The sequence below is a fragment of the Vidua macroura genome, chromosome 1 (genome assembly GCF_024509145.1).
Source record: "Vidua macroura isolate BioBank_ID:100142 chromosome 1, ASM2450914v1, whole genome shotgun sequence".
Classification (NCBI taxonomy): Eukaryota; Metazoa; Chordata; class Aves; order Passeriformes; family Viduidae; genus Vidua; species Vidua macroura.
In genome coordinates, this window is record NC_071571.1 from 41,629,720 (window position 1) to 41,654,709 (window position 24,990).

At 37.5% G+C, this 24,990-nt stretch overlaps 1 protein-coding gene across 3 annotated transcripts in view; it reads right to left on the reverse strand.

Annotated features, from left to right (window-relative positions):
• DYNC1LI1 (dynein cytoplasmic 1 light intermediate chain 1) overlaps window positions 1-24,990 on the reverse strand; it is a 51,430-nt gene continuing 26,440 nt past the window's right edge. For 2 of the 3 annotated variants that reach the window (XM_053998684.1, XM_053998695.1), the window contains exons 2-12: window positions 14,277-14,393; window positions 12,554-12,784; window positions 9,185-9,354; window positions 7,937-8,030; window positions 6,202-6,337; window positions 5,706-5,817; window positions 4,239-4,298; window positions 4,068-4,112; window positions 3,413-3,533; window positions 3,086-3,244; window positions 1-955 (exon numbers count right to left, since the gene is read on the reverse strand). In XM_053998684.1, the coding sequence (XP_053854659.1) occupies window positions 843-955; window positions 3,086-3,244; window positions 3,413-3,533; window positions 4,068-4,112; window positions 4,239-4,298; window positions 5,706-5,817; window positions 6,202-6,337; window positions 7,937-8,030; window positions 9,185-9,354; window positions 12,554-12,784; window positions 14,277-14,319 (1,284 nt within the window). In that variant the 5' untranslated portion in view covers window positions 14,320-14,393 and the 3' untranslated portion in view covers window positions 1-842. Of the gene's footprint in view, window positions 956-3,085; window positions 3,245-3,412; window positions 3,534-4,067; window positions 4,113-4,238; window positions 4,299-5,705; window positions 5,818-6,201; window positions 6,338-7,936; window positions 8,031-9,184; window positions 9,355-12,553; window positions 12,785-14,276; window positions 14,394-24,630; window positions 24,705-24,990 lie in introns of all 3 variants that reach the window. The other variant, XM_053998673.1, reaches the window with a different exon arrangement.

Here is a 24,990-nt window from a genome sequence, read left to right on the forward strand (position 1 = left end):
GTTATTTAAATTTGAATGCAGAGAATACTTTATTAACTGATTACAGTTTTGATGACCAATTTTAAACCATAAGTAGTGTGGGAAACATAGTGGGGGACATTAAGGCTGAGCCATATATATATAGACAAATCTGGATACTGATATTCTGTACATTTAACCTCTGCTTTTTCTTTATACATATTTTATTCAGTGTCTGCAATTAATCAAAGAGGAATAAACAAAAAAAAAAAAAAGGGGCCACTAATTTAGTCTTATACCCAGAATGAATTTTTGCATGAGTTTTTTAATGCAGTGCAAATTTCAGTGGAGATTAAACAGATTTTTTTAACCATATTCCCAATGAAGTGTTTAAGTATAACTGGAATTTGTTGCTATTACAGATTTGTGCAATTATTTTTCTCTTTCAAAAACTAGCAGTATTTCTCTCATGTAGAGGTTAATCTATTTCAGATAGTATTAAACTTACCTAACAGATTGGGAAATCAATATAAATTAAGTGCCTGTGGTGTGTGTCAGTTTTCTTGCTCTAAGCAACCCCTATCACTTAAGTGGACATACTTGCAATTTTACAGAATTACACTGACTTTTCAACAAAACCCAGAAAAAAAAATTAATTTACTGTTTTTGCACTGTGAGAAGAGCTTCTACACAATGTGATAACCGTTCTCCATCTGTACAGCTCCCTTTTGTAAAGTTGGGCAACACATATAAAAGAAAGACAGACATCAATGGTTTGTGTTCTGAAAGATATTTCAGTTCTTTAGTTCCAGTCACTGAAGGAAGAGGCAGAGGCAAGTTTGAATTATCCCAGAAAACTGAACAATTTGTTTTATTTGGTGTCTTCAAGATGCTTCACCTTCTGTGGGAGATGTAGACGATGTAGGAGAGACCATTTCAGGTTTTCGTGAAATTCTGTCCAATTCTGCCTGAACATCTGTTAAAACTGGCTTCTGACCTACAAAATAAATGTGTATCATTCAGTCATGCTAATGAAAAACCTATGGTATCTTCAATTCTCATATCAGACAAATCCTAGTGTTACTGCTGGCTTTGGGTGCACAATTAAGACATAAGGCCAAAACCCAAAAGAAACAGAAAAGAAACAGTAGAGAGAAAGTCACTTCCTTTCATATTTCTGAAGAGTTTAAGTATGAAGTACAGAAGACTATTAAGACTAGCAGTTATGACTACTTCTACACAATTTTCTGTATAATTTGTATTTTAAACAATGCTGAATGTAAAAATCAGGGGTTTCACCAAGCCCAGCAAAGTCAGTTTTGTGTATTTGGTCAGCATAAACTTGACACCACTGCTCATGGGTGCACACAGACTTGCAGATGGCAAATCCCTTTCTCTCCTCATCCAGTTATCCCCTCCCTAACTTGAAATGGCACAAACATTTGTGCAGCCACACTCTAACCTAATTCAAGCTCAAAACACACAATTTCCCCCCACCCTTTTAATTTCTACTCCTCAGTCTAGGTTTCTATCCCACTATGTCCTATAGCAAGAATGGAGGAGACAACATGGGAAAAGGCAGTGCAGGATTAGGACTCCAACACTATGACAAGAGTGCACAGCATCTGTTCTGAAAGAATGTTCTGACACATGTGCAGTTGTAGCAGTGCCCCAGCATCCTTTCTGAAGATGCAAATTAACAGGAACTATCCATAAAGGTAATTTTGGCCAGATGTACTTTGCTGCTCTTCAAATAATTAAACAAAAGATAATACAGTATTAGAATCAAAGCAGCTAACTTTCCAACTAAAAAGCAGAGGAATTTCCCAAACTGCTGAGGAAAAAGTAATTCTCAAATTCCAAACTACTGTCTTAACAGACAGTTTTCAGATTTGAAGAGTGAGTGCCACAGATACCACTAAATACAAGACAGCAAACACTGAGGAAGGTGAAGAGGCCACATCTAAGTGAAATTTGTTAGTATTTATGGTAATTCCTTGAAAACAGTCCCTTCTGATGTTAAACCCTAAACCTTCATTTGTTGCATAGTAGGAAATATCTGAGAACTGTTTTGCTCCTTAATAATTAAATTCTGTCCTTGAAGTTTCTGCCACAGCCCCAGACAGAACACTTTTCTGGAGTGCTGCCTCTGTTTGCTTGGCATCATCCAAACCTGCTGCCAGCCACTCCCCACAGGATTTTTCAGTGGGTGCTCTCTGTGCCTCATATTGCGTCAGCTGCATTTGTTTGAACAATCTCCATATGTTGTTCACACTGGCACTGCTGACTTTGCCTACAGCACATTAGGAAGCACTTAAACTTTGCTTATCCCACTGACTTTTGCACTTAGAGAAGGGAAGTGTGCACAGGTGAAAAAAATTCAGGGTTAATCTACACAAAATGTTAGTGGGAAGTGTGAAGTACCAATGAAAGACCAGCATTTTCCCCTAAGTGCAGCATTATTAACCTCTGGGGAAGCAAGGATGGAAGTTGTCTGTGTACACATGATATTAAGTAATAGAGAAACACTTTAAATTGGAATAGTAAGAAATGCCAGTATAATCCTGCATCTAGCTTCAGCACAGTCACTATTAAACATTTCTGGATTAGTAATAATTATTAAACACCTCATATATAAACAGCTGTCAAAAGAAAACACGTATGTATTTTTACAGGCTGTCACCAAACTCAAAGTGCCCATCACATCGCAGCTAGAACACTAGTGAAACAAAATTTAAAGCTATTTTAATACTTTTGACAGTATTGTCAAAAAGATTCAGCTTGAAACACAGTCCTAACCTATTTAAATAAGGCTGGAAGAGGCTTATGGCATAAGCCATTTCATGGAATGGTGGAAACAAAGGGAAAAAATGAGGAACTCATGCAGACACGATTCATGCTTAAACAACTACATGAAGATCGTTTCTTCACTCCTCTGAAAGCCACAAAAAGGCAATACTAAAGTGCTGTGAAAACAAAAGCAAAAAGCCATATAGAATATAAAAGCATATATATATATAACATTCAGTTAAATATAGTAGTATTCATACTTTTGATAAACTATACTAACAGGAACAATCCATCACTCAATTTAGATTGAGTCAATCTTTAATGTCATTAATCATACCTGACTTTTTTGCTGAGGGTGGTAAGTTGCTGCCAGCACCCCCGGTGCCACCTCCTCCTGGACTGCCACCAACACCACCAGGGCCACCAGGAGAACCAGTTTTCTTGCTCAGGAGACTATTGAAGAAGTTAGCCAGGACTCCTTCAGATGTAGCTCCAGCTACAAGGGGAAGAAGGAAAGAAAAACCACAACACAAAACCAACACAGATTTTCTAAGTAAACACTGATTTACTATGTTAATAAATCTAAATAAGCCTATTAAAGCAAGCAGGCAAAGCAATTGTTTTGCTTCTCCAGCTGCATTTGTGCCCTCACAAGAAAAGGTACCTTTCATATTGGGATCAATCTTTTTTGACCCAGTGGGGATGGGTGTAACACTGGCAACATTCGATGTTACAGATCTATTTGGTGTCCTAGGAGATCCACCAGGAACTCTTGGTGAGGCATCCTATTAAAAAAAAAAAAAACAGAACGAAAAAACAACAGAACAACAAACCTGAAGTGTAAGAATAGATTAAATGAAGCATTTTGTTATTTCTCACACCTCCTAAGCTTTTGTATTTTAAATGTAGTATCTCATGGAACTGAAATGACATAGGATTCGATTTTGCTGATTGTGTACGAGCTTTTTCATGCTCATAGAACATTGTTAAAACGATTAACTTGGTGTAACTAAAGCAAACAGAAGATTTTAATTTCATCCCCATGAGAAACCTGAAAATCCATGTGCCTCTGGCCATAAATGCATTTTAACATATGAAAATGAAAGCCAGGACCTTTAGCCCTTGTTGTCAATACAAGCTGTCATGACTTACTGTGGAGGGTCATAATTTTAGAGCACTATGAGTCTTTAAATACTATATATTAAAAACAATTAGATCAAACAATATTTGACAGTGCTGATAAGAGCAACCCTCTAAATATATAAAAGCTAATGATTTTCATGTGATGATATTTAAAATTTAAAATTTTTGTTACTAACCACTGGCCTTCCTGCAGCAGTAGGTGGTTGTTTAGCCAACTGTGACTGCAAAAAACCAAACATACACATGAAGTGTTAGATATTACAATGACTAAGAATACAACCCCAAATTTGTATTGGGAATGTTGTTAAATGAAACCCTTGCTGCTTGTTTTATAGACAGAAAATTACCTGCTGCTTCATAAGAAAAACTTGGTCATCCTCTGCTACAATTTCTTTTTCATGAACAAACTGCAATACAAAAACATGACCATAAATTTGACTAAAAGAAAGAAAGGAAGGTATTTTCTTTTTTATCTGCTGGTGAATATGACCAAAACATTTAATAATGAAGTACATGTCTAAAATACTATGATTGCTGCATATCACGCTTTTCATATTTAAGACTGCTGCCTCATGATTCCATTTAGGCCAAGTTAATTAGAAGTGAAATAGAATTATCATTAACTCCTTTGACCTGTCAGGCATAAAGCTGTAGATACATTTGCAGAAAGACCCACTAAAAAGTTCATTTAATTGTTCAGTAAAAAGGAATTAAGCAAGCGGTTACAAGGCATATTCAGGGGTCTCAGGGTCAGTAAGACACATTCAAGGATGCACACACTCTGCATCATGCCCGTGTCCCTGGTAATTTATTGAGGCCTCACCTCAGTATTACTTTATAGGTAACTATGGCACACATGACTCTTCACCTGTGCTGCATTACACTGGTACAGGAACTGGACACAGATGTCTCAGATCCCAGTTCTATGTATCAAATCGCAAGCACTCTCCTCCCAAATAAGCTCATCAAAAATTTTGCCGAAGCAAGCACGGCAAATATCAGTATCGAAGTTTATAATCTAGGCCTGAAGTTTATAATCGTGCAAAAGGAAATATTGTCAGTTGTATTTTCATTGGATACCTATTTAAAATGTCTTGATATTTTCCCTAAAGATTTCAGAAAGGACATAGTATTAGTTTTCTCCATTAAAATAATTCCCACTTGAAAATAAGTTCAGTCACAAAATATTAGCTTTGTTAGAAAAAAGCCATAGAAATATTGCCATCAATAACCTCTGAGTGCATGGGAGTCCACTGCTGCAGGCATTTTTTTCAACAACCTCACATATGTTTACAGGTCATTCTGTCAAGGCCTTTTGTTAGATAGTACAATGGAAAATACACTGAATATATATAGAAGCTGTTTGCACATGTTTATTTTTGATTTTACACTGTCTCAAGCTTTCTTATTTTAAATACTCCAAAGGAAACAAAGTATTATGAAGTTATAAATAACTCAGAGCAAAATTAAGTGTTCTTAAAAAAAAACAACTCAGCCTGAGAAACTGGTAAATCATGTTTAGGCTTTTCAATACCAAATATGCCTTAAAAGCAAAACAAGTGTATTTATAGTCTTGAACAATGTAACAGTGGAAGAAAAAAAGGTGTAAGCTGAAGAAGAGATATACAGAACAAAAACACATAATGCTCTTAATTTTGTTAACTAAAGAGCAACTTTAAGAACAAAATAAGAACACCACCCCTCCATGGTACATCACACTTTTGATAAGCTGGAAGCATAGTCTCAATGAAACATAAAAAAACTGCAGGCAAGTAAATACCAAAGCAGCTAAATGCAAAGACATCTCAGGGTACCTTTCTGACTGGTGGTTTTGTTATGATATCTTCAAAATTGTCATCTGCTTTTAGTGTCTGGAAGTTCTCATGCAATATTCCTATCTTCTTGTCATTATCCCAACCTGCAGGACTAGAAAAAGGATTATTTGGCTTAAAATTCTACTGCTATTTCAGGCTATTCTTGCATGCACTCCTGAACTGCACACAACTAAGAGCCAGCAAAGCTGTCACAATGGCCATTCTGCTATGCAAGCTGGTTACTGATCAGTACAAACAAGTAGGTAGAGACTGGTTAAACATAATAGAGAAGAGGAAAATCTCTGGGCTTAACATTTCCCTTTGGAGCAGTGAGTGTTTGTAATCTTCATCCACTGGCCCTCACCAAATTCCAACTCATGAGAATGTTACATAGAATTTTAAAAAGCATAAACCAAAAAAGGCTCTAAATGCTGTTTTACAGTATTGCACAGATACATTTTGTAGTCACACACCCATGATAGTGCAGATAACTTACATAAATACTGCATCTTTTTCCACAACAACAGCTGGAACATTGAAAGGAAAGCCATACAACTTCTGGACTATGTATTTATACACTAAATCAATGTTTTTGTTTTCTTTTACTGAAGTGTAAATAAGTGCTGCCCCATCTGAATAAACATGTTAAAGAAAACCCAGTTTAGTGGCTAGTAAAAAGAAACTGAAGTAACCTTTACACTATCAAAAAAGGGTCAGCTACTCTGAAAGGGAATACAAAACCTAAGCAAAACAGGTCAAGTAACTTCCAACATTTCATTCTGAAATAAGCTATTAAGTAATTTAAATCAATCTTTCTTTTTTTCTGCATTTGTTTTAGGCCAGCTCAGCTACCGATTTTCAAGTAAAGTAAAGGCTTTTCTCGCTTTCAAAGCCCCCCAGTACCAACGGTTTCACTACAATGCCTTTAAAACAGTCTTCTGCTTTCAGTGAACAAATATTCTCACGCCATGTCCTTATATGTTCTCATTATCCCACCCTGCAATCACTGCAGCACTAACACTAGCAGTTTCAAAAATGCCAAAGATCTTCCACTTTCCCATCTGGGTCTTTTTAATTAGGGGAACAAATTCTTACATTATACAGTGATCTGCTTTTAGAGGAAATGAAGGCAAATGAGTTTACTATGTATCAGTTACCAAGAGACCAAGAGAGTGCTTAGTATTCTAGCATGGTTCAGTATCAAATTAACACATTTTATGCACAAGATTAATAAAAGAGAAATTTTTACTTTGGGATTATAAAAGTACCAAATTCCCTAATTTATTTCTACATGTCTGCAATTCAAATCCTAGAAGAAATTTATATAATGGGCTCTGATTCCTATTCTGTGAAATTTAGAATGGAATTTCAAGTTGTACATGGCATATGCAATCATGGAGGCTAATCCCTATTATTTTATATTCTTCCGCCACACACAAGAGTTACTACATAATTCATTTGGAAAAATTAGGTCTTGGAAGCACTTTGAAGGAAGTGCCATTTCAACTGAAGTCTCTGGTTCATGAACTAATTTTTCAATTTGTCACCTGCTGTCCCTCCAATAGCATTTAAACTTCCCTTCACCACAGCACAAACGATGACACAATGTAGGCACATTACTGGCATCTAAAATCTAGATCTCAGCATATCTATCTGACTAAACAACAGTAGACAGTATTTTATAAAATGAAGTTTAAAAATAATAATAGCACAGCAACAGCTTCTGTGCATTGTCTCTGTACCAATACAAGGAAAGTCAGTGGACCTTGCCTAGAGCAATTCACACTTCTTTCCTTCCCTCCTAACCTCATCCTGTGGAATTACTGAACATGGAGGAGACTGCATATTTGGGACAAAATTAATAACATGCCTTATGTGCATTTGGAGCAAGATCATACTTAAATGAATTATCTCGTTATTTTAGGAAGCTTGTCAGCTAAGATGTGCTGTTCTGAGAGCTGATTTCCTAAATATAGAAATGGAGGCAATAAGGAAATTCATGGTAAGGGGACATACTAGAAACTCAGCAGGCTCTGTAAAAATAAGATACAAGAAAATGGAAAAATTTAGTTCAATGCTGCCCATAGGGGTAGCTGAAGCAGACTGTAAGCTACAGTAAGAGAGTTGCATCCTACTTTAGTACAGACACAAATATTCTTTTAAACTTGTAATAATTAATATAAACATTGACTCAAGTAATTACATAATCTTTGTGATGTGTTAAAGGATACATTGTAAGCAAAACCGTCTGATATGTGACTGAATGAAGTCGAAGTGTTCATCTCTGTAGTCATGCTCTTTTTCCAGAACACTGATGGCATCACACTGTCAAAATAAACACAAAATTAATATATTGCTTTCAGTCATCTGCTAAAATAGCAGTGCTACTACAGTTCACAAGGGGAAAGGGAGATGGAGTGGGGTGGGGTAGTGCAGAGGAAAACAAAAACTTACTAAGATAGTTTAGAAGCAAAATTGAACCTTTTTGGTTTTAATAACAGATAACTGGATGAATATGGAGTCAGCATAACTTGACAGTTCTTGACAGTTGGAACTTTTCATTCACTCTCCCTCCCCACTCCAATGCACTCCCCTCTCAAAATCTCTGTTGAAAACTTACCACTAAATGATAACACCATTTTTTACCCAATGTTTTTTACACACTGTGGCGTTAAAAGACAGTGTTTTTAATCCAGTTACTAACTAGCTCTTTGCAAAGGGAAGCAAAAGCAATGAATATGGAAGCAGGAAAAGAAAAAAGGTGTGGGGGTGGAAAAAAGAATAAAAAGAAACTAGCAGGTGGGAAAAAAAATGCTGCTCAAATTAGAGGGTTAGCCTTCCAGAGAAGGAACAGCATATGCATCAAAAGGTTTATGTCTTCCCTGGGGGCCAGCAGAGGCTGCAGAAGCAGTATGCTTAATGCCAATGAGAACTGAGGAACTGGGGAAAAAAAAAAAAAACAACAAAACCAGATAAAAAATAGCCACAGGAGAACTACACCATTGTTTTCTTTAATATGGTTACATATCTAACAGAAACTAGATCTGTTTGATCACATAAACATCCTAAGAACTGAGAAATGGTAAAACGCAGCACTTCACTAACTACAACTCTCAAAGAAGTTTATCTTCAGAAAAATATCAGAAATATTAAGAAAACCCACTATTTTCAGAATATGGAGGACTGTGGAAATCAAGGGAAATCTAGTTGTTTACTGACTAGCTCATTTCTGTGAGCAAAACCAGGTCTGAGGTATTTCTCAATTCCTTGAAAACTGGTAGAACTAAAGGAAAAACTAATTCCAAAATTACATTAAATTATGGGTTCCAGAAGATAACCAACCTTCAATATTAAACACTTTTAAGGAGTTCTTAAGTGAGGTATTCAGAATAACTTAACAACCATGTGCTTCCCACCCCAATCAGCAATTGACAGAGTTACTTCAATAAAATATGCAAAACCTAAAACATGAAACAAACCTTTGTACAAACTACTACTACTGGAATGCCTAAGTTACATGTTAGTGTATCTGCACCCAGGGGTAAAATCACACTGTCATCTTTGTCTTCCTGTAATGAAGTATTTCTTCTCTGTGGAGAAGCTGGAAAATCCTCGCCTGGTTCTATATACTCCTGGAAGTCTCTTACCACTGAAAGTAGAAAAAGTTACATTAAAACATCAGCTGCTTTATTATTTCAACAATGAATTCCACTGCCATTGATCTCTAGCATTGTTGATTGTATAGTACTTCTGCATCTTGGTGTTGAAAAAACAGAGCATGCACCTAGTCCTGGCTAGCTGTTGGCTCTGTGCAGCACAAGTCTGAGATCTGCTGGATCAGCAGCCAGAAGAACATGATCAGATAAAACTGCCCATAAGGACAACAGGAAATCATAATTTTTTTTATCATTGTGAAACCACTAGTCAGTTGCTACTAAGGATTACTGTTCGATCTGCTTCCTAAATGACATAACTTTCCTTCTATTCTTCTTGGCAAAGTTAATGGAACAGTTTGTCAGAATAAACAGAATTAAGCCACACACAAACTGCTTAGCTGTTGCTGTATACCAGGTTTTACCTACAGACCCTTTTTCCACACTTCACTCTCTGTAGTGACTCAACAGTAGTGTAAACAAAAAATAATAGAATACATAAACACTAGTTTTAACTAGCTTTATAATTACCTAATAGCATATTAAACATTTGGTATGCTTTAAAATTATCAGATATTACTTTAAAATGTAGCAAGCAGGGTAAGTTACCCTCTAACTTTCCTTTGTCCTAATTCTTGTTGCTAGTCCTTGTCATGTTCTGCTGCACACGCCCAAGCCTCTAATTACACAGTCACTTACTATTCCTACAGTCAGGGATGCCATGTGAGGCATAAAATGTCTGTATTTTTCACATCACATGTCCTGTTCCATACAGCAGAAACAAGGCTCTACCAAACCAAACCAATGCACTGCCTGCTATTCCATGAGTAGCACATCCTGATTCAGCACAAGAAGTCAGGCAGCAAGGCAGCTCAGCTGCATCGTGCACAGGGGCAGTGAACTACAGCAGAACATCCTCATTTCTGTTTTAATCCACTGCTGCTGTCACTAAACTGACTGAAGCCCTCTGAGTTCATACCTAGAAAAGCATCTGTGCAATTAAAAGAGTAAAACTTATTTCAATGCCCTAGAGAAAAAATTATATTACGTGAAGATTATTCAATTTTTCTTCGGATCTTGGAGTTCACAATAACAAAAAAGTTAATTACATGCACAGGTTATCATCTCAAACTGTCAACCCAGGCTCTAATTTAGGGAATGCTGCTAATTCAAGTCTGGTCCAAAGAGCTTCTGAGATTAACTGGATGTATCTGAAACCCAGAGTTCTCACCACAATATGCCAATCACTCTACAGTGTCTTTCCTGCATAGTATCCTGTCCTGGGATAATTGCATAAATCCTCCAGTGGATTCCTAAAATTCCCAATGTGTGATAACACTAATCTTTATGTAAGTAGGGAAAGCAGTAAAAAGAAGGATTAATTTAGTATATCACAGCTCCAAAACTGTGGAATACTATCTCAGGTCTTCCTTAGAAACACAATTTCACGAAACACAGATTAATTCAGTGAAGAGGAAGAGCTATTTCAACCCTTCACACACTGCTGCTATGTATCCACAAATGCCTTTCTGCATCAGATCTAGTCCTCGCAGGGTCTGTCTTTGAGTGGAGTTAAGCTGCTAGAAATGAAGACAAACACAGCAGCATGCCTCCAGAAAACTACACACACAAACCCTCAGCAGATTTCAGTCCTGGTAGCAAGTTAAATCAGCTCTCAGGAGCACTGAGCCTGACACAAGAACCTAGTGGGATCCCGTAGCCAAAAGTCAGACAAGCAATATTCTCTCCCTCTTTTTGGCAGTGTCAAGATCCTGCCCGCCTAGCAATGCATGAAGTCACTTCCCAAGAGGATCAAAACAAAAACCAGCTTCCAGCCACATCTGGATTGTGTCCAGGGCCTCTATTATACCAAATGTTCAGATGACTTACATCTGTAAGAATTAGACCACATGACACAAAATCAAAACAGACAAAACTAAACGGAGTAGCATTTTTTTCTTGACTCATTTAATTGCTTACATTTTCTGGATATTGTAGAGTTTCTCTATTCTGTTCACTCAGTCTGTAAAGAAGCAAAACTATCAGCTATACACCTTTGATATCATAGATACTGTATCCATACTTTCATCCAGCAAAATCCTATCCTGAAAGTGTTTGAGGGGATGTTTAATACACATGCACTATCATCCAAAACCAAACCAAAAAACACATCCAAGAGAGCTCAGCTCCTCTCACCTAAACAACCTCTTGTGGAAGATACAGTTCTCAAGGATGACACTTTCCTTAGAATAATTTGTCTCTTAAAGGTACAAACAAAACAACTAACATTCCTTATACCTCACTCCAGAGTATCTACAACTGTTACCTTACATTCCACTTCATTACAGCACAGCTACAACCTGCATTTCTAAATTAGCATAAGCACTCATTGCTTAAGAATGTACCAGTTAGAGTGCAACTTCAGACTTAAAAAGAAAGTTTAATCATGCTATTTGATCTCAACACACAGTTTTCTCAAATCTCTTCCTTGTAGTAATTCACCAAGAGATTAATGGGTAAGACTCAAATTCTAATACCTCAAGAGAAATGCAAAGGGCTGCTCAAAAGTAATATGGAGCTATAATCTGAGTTCAGTCAGGCAGTTTAAGAAACCCTGCAAGATCTTTGTGTTCTGCATGTTTAAAACTAAAAAGACAAGACACTGACAAAGCAACAAACACATAGCTCTGTTAATATCAATAATAATTACAATAAAACTCTTCAAGTGGAAAGGGCCCAGACATGGCCATACTGCCATGAATTTACTCTCAAAATTTACATTTTTGGTAGGCACAGAACATGTCCCAGATTCTCTAACTAGCTAACTACAGGAACAGTTAAGAAGCTGATGTAGTGATCTGCCTGTAAACAAATAAATGAAAAAGTGAATGCTTAGATTTTATTTTTTTTTTTGCTTGGTGAATCTTACCTAGAAAAATACATAAAAAGCAAGACTGTAATTTCAGCTATGTTCATTCTGAATTTTTTCCCCCCTACATTGTTATTCTGTTAGAAAGAAGTACTAGTACTGTTCACATAACTACTTGAGACTTAGCTGAAGCTAGACTTGCTTGATAAGTTCTAATTTTAAATAACAATTCCAAAGAATGAAAAAGACTGCAATGGAGAGATTAAATGGTGCAGAAAGCATTAAGCATATTTAAATGGATCCCCATGTATTTGCAGAATACTTACACTTTTGCTCCATTTCTTTCATTTCTTCAGGAGGAATTTTTAACTTGTCAATATGTTCTCTTACAACACTTGCCCATTTTTGTAAAGAATCCAGTGCAGTCCAAGGTCTAGACATGTCTACTACCAACATAACTAGAGTGTCCTTTAGAGAGCTTGCCTCCATTGCAAATTTAAGAAGACCTTTGTGATACAGGTCACCATCCAAAATCCATACATTACATCTTGTTTGGTCTACAAAAAAAAGGAAAAACATTTAATGAGATTTACTTAAAACACACCACTACATAATGGCTACTGAATGTTCTTTGGACATGTAAAATACAAGGAAGAAAGCAGATTATGTTTTATCAGTCCATTGAAAATACATAATGGTATAGCAATCTGCAACTTGTGGGGAGACAAGCTCCTTGCCTTTCAAACCCTGATGTTTAATGGCTGATAACTGAAGATCTTAAATACATTATCTGAAAGGGAGGATCCAGAGAAAGCATTCAACATTTTCAAAATAGTTGTTCACCATTTTTGAGTAGAAAAATGTTTTCTTCAAGATGCAACTTTGAAGAGAAAAACTGGGTGAACTCAGTCATTTTTTTGCAGCCATTGGCCTGCTCAGCTCTCAAGGATTGCCATCTCCCCTTCAAAACTCCATCTGACATGTTTGGTTAACTCTTAGAATATAGAATGTACCTCAGCCACTCAAAAAACCTGAAGAATTTTTAATGATTGAGTTTAACATAATAGATTTACTCTTCCAATTTGCAAAAGGACAATTACCATACAAATAGACCATCCCACTGTTTTTCCCCCCGAAAATACCACAATACTACAAATTCACAAACACTTGTGCAGTAAAGGAAGAGATGTTGATTCAAAATTAGTTGGTTTCATGTAATTACATTTCCTTTCAGGTAAATTTTTATTACCTGTTAGAGAAGTTCTGAGGAAGATATTTAAAACAAACTCCCAACCTTCTTAAATCCGGTTCCAAGCCATCTTTGAGACCAATACCCAGACATGAATGTCAGTAAAGCAGGTGACTTCAGAAAAAAAAAAAAAGGCCAACTTCTTCTAGCTCTCCTTCAACATGTTTGGGATTTTTTTTTATAGTATACACAAGAGTTCCTATTTTTCTCCAAAGTTTCCAGTATATCCTTATTCACATCCTATAACTCCAGGTACTGAGGTATTAAATAGGATCTTAAACACACTTTTTCCTTTCTAACCATATCTTTGCCCAAGTTTTTGGGTTTTCTTGTTTGTTTTTTAAATCTCCTTTAGCATTGTGCACAATTTCCTACCCATCAGTCAATGACAGTAGTCTTGCAGATTGTGTGCCAGCAAGACAAAGGTTTCTCTGTAGGTTCAGGATAACTACCTGCCACAGCAATTGAAATGGAAGATAGAAGCCTGGGCACCTCCTCCTCTAGGCCTGAGGAACACACATCTATTCAGAATGTTGTAGCTAAGTCTGCTCCCCTGGTCTTTTCTTTTTAGCTTTTTCTCTTGACAGGTTCCTCTCCTCCTCTACTACTTAAGTGGTCATTCCTGGTATCTACCGAAGAAATTACAGACAGAATTCCTTATGATACAAATCACTTCTGGCATAAGCTGGGTTCCTGCATACTATAAAGACAGAAAAACACCCCACTGTCATTTCAGATATCACACTACTGAACCATTGCTTTCAAACTGGTTTAAGATATTGTTACAAATACAGACTCACCATCTCGGTCTTCATCATGCACATTTAAATACAAATACTCCATTCCTCTTCCTTTTTTGTACTCCTCTATTCCTTGAATTTTTCCTATTAAGCTAGTTTTACCTGCTCCATCTTCACCTGGAGAGACAGAAGTAAAATACCACTCAGTCTTTAATCACAGTTACATATTAAAAACCACCTGGGGCAAGAAGAAAACCATATCCCAACAGCTGAGCACATTGGGGTTTTGAAACACAGCAAGTTTTGCCCAAATCATCCATCTGTTCTAAGTGCATGTTTCAACTTCAAATATTATTTGCAATGCAATTATGCCACCGACAATGCTATCGAAATAGGCTCTTATACCCATCTTTAAAAGGATATGCTGAGGAGTAGTTAAACACCTCAATTTCAGTCTTTCAACTACAACCTAAGTAGTAACTAAGTTTTTCTAAAGTAGAGTTTAATTCACAGTAAGCTCCTCTTCCAGTTCAAAACTCTCTCGTTTCAAACAGCACACTGAATAAGGCAAATCTGTTACCTCAGCTTTTATGAATTAGTTTCTTTGAATATTTTCTCTGTTACAGGTCTCAAGACACCTTAAAAAGAAGTGACAAATAGTAAGCTCACTGCCTTACAATACATGTGTGTGTATTTGGATAGCACAGAGACAAGCCTGCAATCCAGATCCATTCACTCCTGTTTTCTCCCCTCCAAAGGGAGCATGGATAACCACTGAACCTTATAGTATATGCACAATGTAAACACCACAACTGACAGAGACCCTTAAAAACTTCATTTGTAGTCCTAGGTCTCAGAGTTGCAAAACTTCAGGTGCATTTTTTCCAGCTCATAAGAGTAATCAAACTGAATTTGGACACAAAGCAGGGGTTTTCCAGTTTGTTTTTTTCTCCAATTTGCAGAATGATGAGTATGTAACAGATATTACAAAATTCTTGAAACTCACTCACAGCTTAAAAAATTAAGGTTAATCCCAGGTCCCTAAGAAGCACTTTATTAATTTTGTGTCAAAACAGGACATTTTTCCCCAAGTCTCTCAGACAGAGGAGAGACATGCTCTCTAGGAGACCATGTCTAAACACATGCTTTTAATCACATAACAAAGACAAAAGTTCAAGGGCAGTAACTTTCACTGCTAAACATAATGACATTTTCCCTTTAAAGAGAACTGACCATGATCTTATAGATGTCACTATGGCTACATTAAAAACACTATAGCTACAACCACTGTAAAAAACAGAAATATACTTTGATGGACTGATTTTAAATTTGCTTAACATAACATCCCCAAGATTGCCACACTAAGTCTTCAATTTAGAGGATAGCTTTATTTTCATATTTCACTAATACTGGAAAACATAAGACTTAGTCTAAAGTGCCATGGGGATTTTACTCAATGGAATGCATGTATTTAAAATGAAATATATTTTGAGAAAGAGAGAGAGAAATAAGATCAGAACTGAAGTTTGAAGTCTAGTTAAGTATAGACAAGTTAAATGAAAAATTAAGTTGTATCCCTTTAACTTTTCCACAATTTAAGGGTTCGTTTGTGAGCTCCTGTATTGAATCAAGATGTACTTGTGCAAACAATTACGGCTAGTTTTAAATAACCATTGGAAAGCAGTGCTACTTTCTAGTCACACATCAAGCTTTTCCTCTTGTAGGAATATCTTTTAAATAATTCTGACGAAAAAGTGAAGAGTTCAAGCTTCATCACCATAGATGAATTACAATTCCTCTTCTGCCCTCACCTCTGTACTTATCCAAGCTTCTTGAAATTATCATCTACAAATAACTGAGAAGACTTTATTTGCTGCTGCTCTGACAAATTACGAAGCTGCTTTAACTTTGCCAATAATGTCTGTATGATTCATTATGCTATTTTACCTTTCTGAATTGGTAGCTTCAATTAAAATTTCTTATTCCTTTTAATGAGGTGTTGCATTTAAAAGCTTTCTGAGTTTCTCAGAAGAGTTGACTTCCAGCTAAATTCTTTTGCATACTAGAGTTTGATTCACACAAGTGACATTAAAGATTTCAACTTGCTTGAATTTGGGAAACTTTACTATCTCCTGTGTGTATCTACCAGTCGTTAAAGTAGCTGCAACAAGTCTAAGAAACATCTGGAGTTTTAAAAAGTTCTGCACCTGATAAAAGATGCACCTAAACAGAGTAAACTAAACCATACTTATTATACAGATGCTAATATCTAGACAACTATTGTTACAAAGTGCTCATGCTAAGAAATACAGGCAAATTTGAAATACACTTTCCACAAGCCCCTTACTTGTCATGGCTCTGTGTTATGTAATTTCCTCTCCAAACCTGTATTTCCAAATGCCTAAAATAAACTGGAGTTCAACACTGTTAAATTAATACTTTATGGCAAAGTAAGAACTGGAATTTTATTTTCCCTTCTACGCAGAATGAAATTTTATCAGTACAGCACAAGACAAATTGATTTGATGTAAAATTAATACCTCTGGACACATATGCACACACAGCAGTTATTTCAGCCTTCCATCCGTTCCTTCCAAGAATTTGAATTTAATCTGTTCCATGAGGAAACCTGTCTATTCTCTTGTCCTTAGCAAATACTTGCCCATTTCAAAACATCAAGATCAGGCAGGTGGATCACTGAAACACATCACAGTGCTGTACAAGTTACTGCATGAAGAGAACAGTACTCGTCTTTCATGAGGGAAAGCCAGAATAGATGCATCAGTGAAGTCTGAAGTTAGTAATACATAAACCAACTAGTTTACAAACAGGATGACCCACTTGCAAGGGTACAAAATAGCTGCCTAGCCAAATGTGCCCCACCCCATAGGAGATCCAGAGTTCTTGATGTATTTAAGACAAATTAGGGCCGGTATTATTTAAAAAGCCATGAGGAAGTAAAAACAGGACCATCATTTATGACACAAGGACTTCCTCCTTTTTGCTCAAACAATTGATCATAAAGGTGAGGAAAAGATAACTGTTTGGGCCAAGAGAATTAAAGCCTATTAGCTGTTGGAGGTTTGACTGATAATGCATAACATACTAATATAGTTAACGTTAATTACTACCTGGGACATATATAAAAGTATATATGTTTAGAAAAAATGTCAATCACAATACATATATACTCACATTTGGCTTTTCAAATAGTAAACCTTAACACATTTAACACATTTACCTTTCTTTTGTCTCTCTAAAGTATATGAAGAAGTAAAGCTGCTTAGTATCAGACAAAAGGAAAATTTTATATTCCCTAGGCACAAACATCCCTGCCTATTAATATTATGAAATAATTTTTTTTCAAGTGCTATTGGAGCAATAGAGAAAACAGAGCCTTATGCACCTTCAAGAATAATTACCGTCATCCTCCACTTCATTTAAGAATTTTGGAAAATCCTGTAGCTTCTTCTTTATTTTTAACTGTGGGATAATTAAATTAACAACTGACTTCCATACATAATGTCACAGAGCAAAACATTTCTGACATAGCATTTTTGATATAGCATTTCAAGGTTGAATAAAAATCAGGTAGATTTCGCATCCTTCTTTTGCAAATAACATTAAAAGGCCTCCTTTTGCAGAGTAAATACTAAAGAACAAAACTTCTCCATTATACCAAACTGCACTCACACATTAATACAACAGTGAGGAAACAGAAGTGATGCTTCTAGCAAGCAGTGCTATGCAAAGCTGAATACAAGTAAAAGAAAAACAACAGATTTAATTTTGCACAGAAGTCAGGCTAGGAAGCAGTTGAAACAAAGCCAAACCAATCTGCTTACACACAGTATTTCACTGTCTTATTAACAAAATGGTAAGTCTTATACTCAACTAAACAAACGCTGTCGCATTTTTATCTGCACATTGCTACTACTTCATTCCTCTGATGAGCTCCAGTTTGGGGTTCTGAAAGCTCCTCTGTCCAAGGTGCTACTCTGTTCACAAAACAGATTTTGAAAACATCTTTCTTGCTGCTGGCCTCAAACATACAGGAAACTATAACAGCCTCCTCCCTTCTCACTATTCCAGGCAAAAAGCATGTTTGCTGAGCAGAAAATCAAGTATCACTAAATGTTATGCCACAATACAGAATTTAGCAGAATGGTGCCTCCAGACAGGAAGGATGGGCAGTGAGGTGAATGAATCTCTTTCTGTGAGTACCGGCAAACACAGGCACTTATCTGTGTCCTGCTAACCAAGAGAGGACTTAGGCTCTCCGTTACAAAACTTCTTCAAACTTTCAATTAACATTTTCAAATTCAAAATATTTACTACTCTTGCTATTTCAACAATTCTTTCAGTTTAGCAAATGAAAACAGAAATAGAATTTCATTGGTCCTATAACAAGACATTTCTTACTTGTCACAGAAATCTGTACATGGAGGAGCAATCAATGTGTTATCTCCAGGACAGACATGAGCTTTGACTGTCTATTTAAACTGTTTCTCCATTGTAAAGTGTCCAGTATGTTTAAAACATGTCAAAGCAAAGAAGTAAGAAGTGAGTAATTTTGTGTCATCAGTATTGGTAGCCTGTCCCTCTTCAATCCAGGACTGTGATTTTTTTTCAACAGCGCTTTGAAAAACCTTGGATACCTTACTTGTTTGTAGTCTACAATCCTAGTTTTTCCTTGAAGGAAGTTTTTTGTTTGCATTTTAAACCCATCAATTAAAATTCAGCTTCATATGGGAATTCTACAACTCATCTGTAAAAAAACTGTGCTCAAACAACGCCAAACAAAACTAGAAGTAATGGTCCCAATTAACATCTTCTGCACCCCACACCCCCAAGCATACTTTTGTGAATCAGCTTTATATTTTTTACAATGCAAAAGACCGCTTCTGGATAGAAAAATTCAGAACATTCAATATCCGTAGCATAAAATATTGAATATTTTTATTAATAGGAAAAAAATCTATTTTGCTTAAATGTGATAGAACAAAGCCATCAAGTCTAAACATGAGTTATTCAATGGGGCTAAGATGCCTTCCCAGAATCCCAGAGCAATCTGTGTTCCATACCATGTGGAATGCCTGAATCCTGACACAGTGGTGTAGAGACATAATGATCTTCTTCCTACTAGAACCAAGCACATGTGCACTATAGCTATTTTCAAGATAAAATACTTATCACAAGCTAATAACTGCCTCTTCTACAGCTGTATATTAGTGAAAGAGGCTTGTTTACACATTCTATACTAATTGAAGAAAGTCTTTCACAGAACAAGACCAAAATAATCAGAGTAAGCCAAATTTAGTTTGCTTTCAGAGAATTAAAGAACAAAATTCATTATGCTGATGACAGCATACAATCTCTCAAACCAACGTGGAAGTTCACAATAAGTAGGCCATAACAAGTTTACAAATAACTTGTCACTAAAATTTCATTTGCTCATTGAATAAAAATTGTCTCCTTCTCCAAGTTTATTTCACTCTGCCAGATTAAATCTTTCCCCTCACAAATTATTCACTTGGTAAATTTGTGACACTGAAAAATTAAATAACTTTTCTGAGGAGCACCTTAATTGCACTTCAGCCTTTCAACATGACAAAAAGCAGATTGCAGACTACTCTTCCAGCAAGTCTTTTGCCATGTCCTGCATCACAAGAAAACATGGCCTGACTGTGGAAACAGTAATGGTGTTACCTGTGCTTGGAGAGACCCACAGTCAGAGAAAGGCAAATATTGCAGAGAATTCTATGATGACTGTGAACAGCATCCATTCCAAACTCAGTCCTTCTCCTTTAACATAGCAGGAAGTTGTCTAGTGCATTTTATCTAAGTTCACTACCAAAATAGAATAATCCCATGTTACTATCCATGGGACACCTTTATTGGTACTCCTAGCATTAACCTGCCTGGAGAACACAAAAGCACAATTCCTTTCACTGTTCTTCACCTTTGGAGCTATTTCTGAGATACATCCAGTAACCAGCAGCACCTCTGACACTAAGTAGACAAACTAAAATAAATGCAATTCAAGAATTTCAGAACTTTCCATGCTGTTCTAAGTGACTTCTACTACACAGCATCCTTGTAATTCTGGATTTTTGGAAGGGTATTATAGCAGGAAGGACACAACAAAGAAGTACTACTTAATTCTAAAAAAATGTAGCTACAAAACAAGCAATTAGAATTTTATCTAGGTCAATGCCCCATGAAAACAATTGACACTTTAGAAGCATAACTCTGCTGACCTAAACACAATTTGACTACATTTGCAAGGCTTTCATTGCCTGCAGAAGGTGAATTAGTTGCAAGAAGAGGACAAAAAGAAACACTCAATTTAACTTCTGCAGTACTAGGGAATTTAAAATACTTGAGATTAATAATATGAACAGTATGAACAAGGAGTATTTTATCAGTTTCAATTATTAAATGATAACAAGCTGTCAGCTTTTTGAAAAGGAAAAAATAAAAGCAAAACTAATTTTTATAGTTTTGAGTACAAATTTAAGTAAGCAGATTTTATAGCTTCACAAAAATTTGCTGTATTAAAACTTAAATTTTCAAGTTCTTCATATTCCACAGGTCCACTAGAAGAAAGCAGCAAGCTAAATCTGCTCTTGAAGATATATTGGGAATGGCTGTTATTGCAGAAAACGGTACATGTGCACACAGAAAAGTGCACCTGTAAATTAGCTGTGGATTGTACTTCTTACCAAGCATCCTTACAGCCACTAGACAGAAGCAGATCTCCAAGATTCAAACAAACAGGCCTAGCCCTGGGAAGTGAGATGTTTGGGGTAAAGAGAGAATGTGGACATGAGGCAGCTGAACTCTCACTGCCCATTAAACTCACAGCTTTTATCATCAAGTCAAGTAAAATGCATAAAAACACCCAAGCCCACTAGCGATTCAGTAGAAGTACTGTGCAATAAGATACAGAGAGTCAGGCACACGAGGGTCACTGGATGGCTTGACATTGTTAAAATTTCAAGCAAAGAATATACTGTGCTTCAGAGACAAAGGAATGTATGAAACACAAAGCCAGATAGAAAACAACTATTTAATTCGCTTGCCAGCTGGAAGCCTATGTTCTGGTGCATCCTGGAATGACTTTGAACATTACTGCTTGAATGCATGCAGCAGTTTATTGGAGAAATTATTAGTTCAGGTCTCTGAATTCAAGCCTTCACACGTTCTACAGCACTATGGATTCCATTCAATCTGCAATGGATTGCTCATTGATAATGAGCTGCTCCCCTCTACTCCACTTGCTGATAATATTAGAAAGGGAATGAACATGAGAGCTCCCAACTATAACCATCAGTTCTCTCATCACAAAAGCCATCTCCTGTGATAAACCTTTATTACACAAGTGAGCAAAAGACACTCCAGGAGTAGAAGAAAAAAGAGGGAAAAAAATGAAGCAAAAGCAACAAAAACACTGCTTCAGCTATCTACAAAAAGTAGCTAGAAATGACAATGAGACCACTCAATTTCCTTAAGAAAGCATGGACATTTTACATTTTCTGCTGGTATAGTTTGCTAAATGAGGTAGCTGTGGCCACTCTGACAAAACTACCTAGGAATCAGAGCATAAGGGACTTACAGTAAAGTTTAGAAAAGCTTGCACTTTTATTATTTGTTCATACAAGCACAGAAAGATGAGAAGCTTTCATGCCACATGTGGTACCAGAGTTTTAACTTTAAAGAAAAATAGTTATTTATAAAATGTCTGCAAGTGAAACAACTTTGGAGAAGTAAAACTGTAAGTCAACTAATTTTGAAATTATTTTGAGCAAATGATTACCGACATTATTTGTTGACCTTCACTTCACAAAACTATGTGCCATATCTAGAGATTAACATTTGGCATTCCAGTCTCTTTTAGTTAGATAACTCCAAATGCTTTCCAGGTTCTTAAAAATGAGATGTTAACACAGCTAAAAATAAATACTGAAATAGCAGAATTAGCATGCCAGACACAGACAGGTTCCCAGAACAAGTAGGCATACAACTATATGCACTATTTGAAAAATAAAAATGCTGTAGGCAAATTAGAAAACCTGTCCTAGCAAAAAAAGAGAACACTACATGGTGGGTTTTTCCAGTTGGTTTTTCAGGGCTGGGGCCATGAGAAGTTGGAGGTTTAAGGGATTTTTTTTTAATGCAGTTTGTATTGAAAATAAGAACTCATCTGTTACTATAAATCATATTTTATCTGGCAAGTTTTGACCAATATGACTGTTTATACAGGAAATATTCGCCTGCCACAAACTGACTGAAAACCATCAAGATGCTGGTCAGCTTTAAACCTTTTCATTAAAAGTACTGAAAGTATAAAGAATCTGAAAATAATCATGCCAAGAAGTTCTTTGTATTAGTAACAAAAGTTAGTACAAAACTATCTAAATGAACAGAGCTTGAACATAGAGGAAATGTTTGATAACAGAGAAACTGTAAACACAGTTCAAGAATCCAAACAGACAGAACTTCACATACTGAATCTGTCCAATACAGAATACATAAGACCTCTCCTTTTCCTGTGATGGTGTGCTTCAGGAGCAGCATCACGACTTGCAAGTGAACAACAAAGATTAGGCATTCTCATGAAAAACATGGCCATGGTCCTCTCTGGCCAGTCTTCAGAGCTGATATTCTTTTTCCTAAATACATGCCAAATTTGGGGTTTTTTTTACCCCCTCCTGGATCAAGGCCTTCCAGAAAACAAAATATCTAAGCAAGAATTAGAATTTCTTCTATAAATCTGTACATTTTCAAAAAAAAAAAAAAAAGCAACAGTTAATTAAAGGAAAAAAGGTATTACATTAAGCCATTCTATCAGCTCTACATAAATGGTAAGAAAGAAAATTTATATACAACAGGTTGTATAGCACAAACTAAATGAGCATGTGGAAACAATTTATGATATCCTTTCTAGCTCTGAAGAAAGAAATCTCCAGTTACTGAGCACTAAGGATTACCTGACTACAAAGAGTGAGGAAAAACAAAGAGTGTAATCTTCTTGACAAGGATCACAGCTTGAAGAAGAATCTTCCAACTTCAGCAAGGACAATCATCCAATTTAGGTTCAATGTGTCACATAAAAAGCTGTCAATCGTTATGAAATATTTCCTTTAATATTACTGCAACTTCCAATCTCAATATCCTCCTTAATTACATAATACAAAGCAACAAATTAAAGGTTAGTAAGTCTTGTAAGAGCTTCAGAAGAACATGCTATCATCCTTGCACAGTCTTCTCCTTCTCAGTCTCCTTCTGAGTTTTAAGTAACCACTCAGCTTATCAAAACAGGAAGAAAAGGATCACAGTGATTGCTTTAGGATTACAGAGGGGAAAAAAAAAAAAAGAAAAGCCTAACTCGAAGAACCTCAAGAGAATATAAGCCACAAGACGACGCAGAATCATAGCGTGCACAGACTCTACAAGAATATCTTTACTGAATTTTAACCCTGTTTCCAAATATTAACACAGTTCTTTCTGGGGACCTGGAGGTCGCCAAAAGGAGCAGAAGAAGCAGCTAGTTATAAATCCATACACCTAAACTCATTATGTTGTCTACTGCTAATAGTATTTAATAGTCTTTCGGGGAAAAAAACCCCAAACAAAATAACAAAAAACACACCACACGAATAATAATACTAATAGTTATTCATACACATACACTTGAGAGCATTCATTTCTCTCTCTCCTCCATGAAGCTTTTAATTTTGACGTATCATTTTCCTTCATGAATTGCAGCTGGGTGTCTCATTACCGTCCTATCAAAGTCCCCTTCCGTACCTCTCACCTTGCCGAGGGCCAGGCTGGACTAAGGCCCTGGGTGCAGATCCCGGGGCGGCAGCGCAGCCGCTGGTGCCGCCACGCTGGGTGCGAGTGGGCAGGGCAGAGCTCGTACGGCCCTCCCCGGGCCCTCCCCGCCCTCCGGCCCGCAGGCAGCACCGTCATTGATGCCGCTCGGGCCACGGAAGCGGGTTTTGTGTCCGCATGACACAACCGCAAGCGCCGGCAAGCGGCCCCGCCGGCTCCGGCGAGGGAGGCTTCGGGAGCCGCACGCCCCCCGAAGCCAACGCTCACGGGGAGAGACAATAACAGCTCCCATCCAAGCCATCCCCGCCTACGGAGCCAGGGTGGGGGAAGGACAGCGAGGGTATTATGGCGAGGTACCTACGATGAGGGGCGTATCTAAAGCATCTGTGGACAATCTCCAAAATGAAGCAAAGCCATGCAAGGGAGGAAGCAGAGGGTTAAGACAGCGCCTTGCCACCCATCAACACCCCTCCCCTTGGAGCGTTGAACAAGAGAAGCTCCGGGCACCCAAGAGAGGGCTCAGGAGCCAGCCTGTGTGCGGTGGATGGGAGCAGGATCGGGATGCTTTCCTCACCCAGCAGGAGGACGTTCTTCCCCGAAGGCAGCTTAGAGCGGGAGCGCGTGGACACCTCGCTGAGGATGCAGGACCTGGCACGGAAAGACGACAGCACTTAGGAAGGGTCTCCCGCTTCCTCCCGGTCTCCACCCTCGCCATCTCATGGGGATGGGGGGGGGGGGGGGGCTACGGCATGAGGGGCGGGGGGCAGGGCAGGAGCCGCCACTGCCAAGGGGAGGTGCCCCCCCAGCTCAGTGACTGAGAGGCACTGAGCCCCAGCGGGGGCGGGGGCATTATCCAGCCCCCTTCCCCTCGCCCCCCGCAGGGCACCGAGGCGCCCCGAGGGCGGCGGCCAGCGCGCCCGGGTGCGCGGGGCGG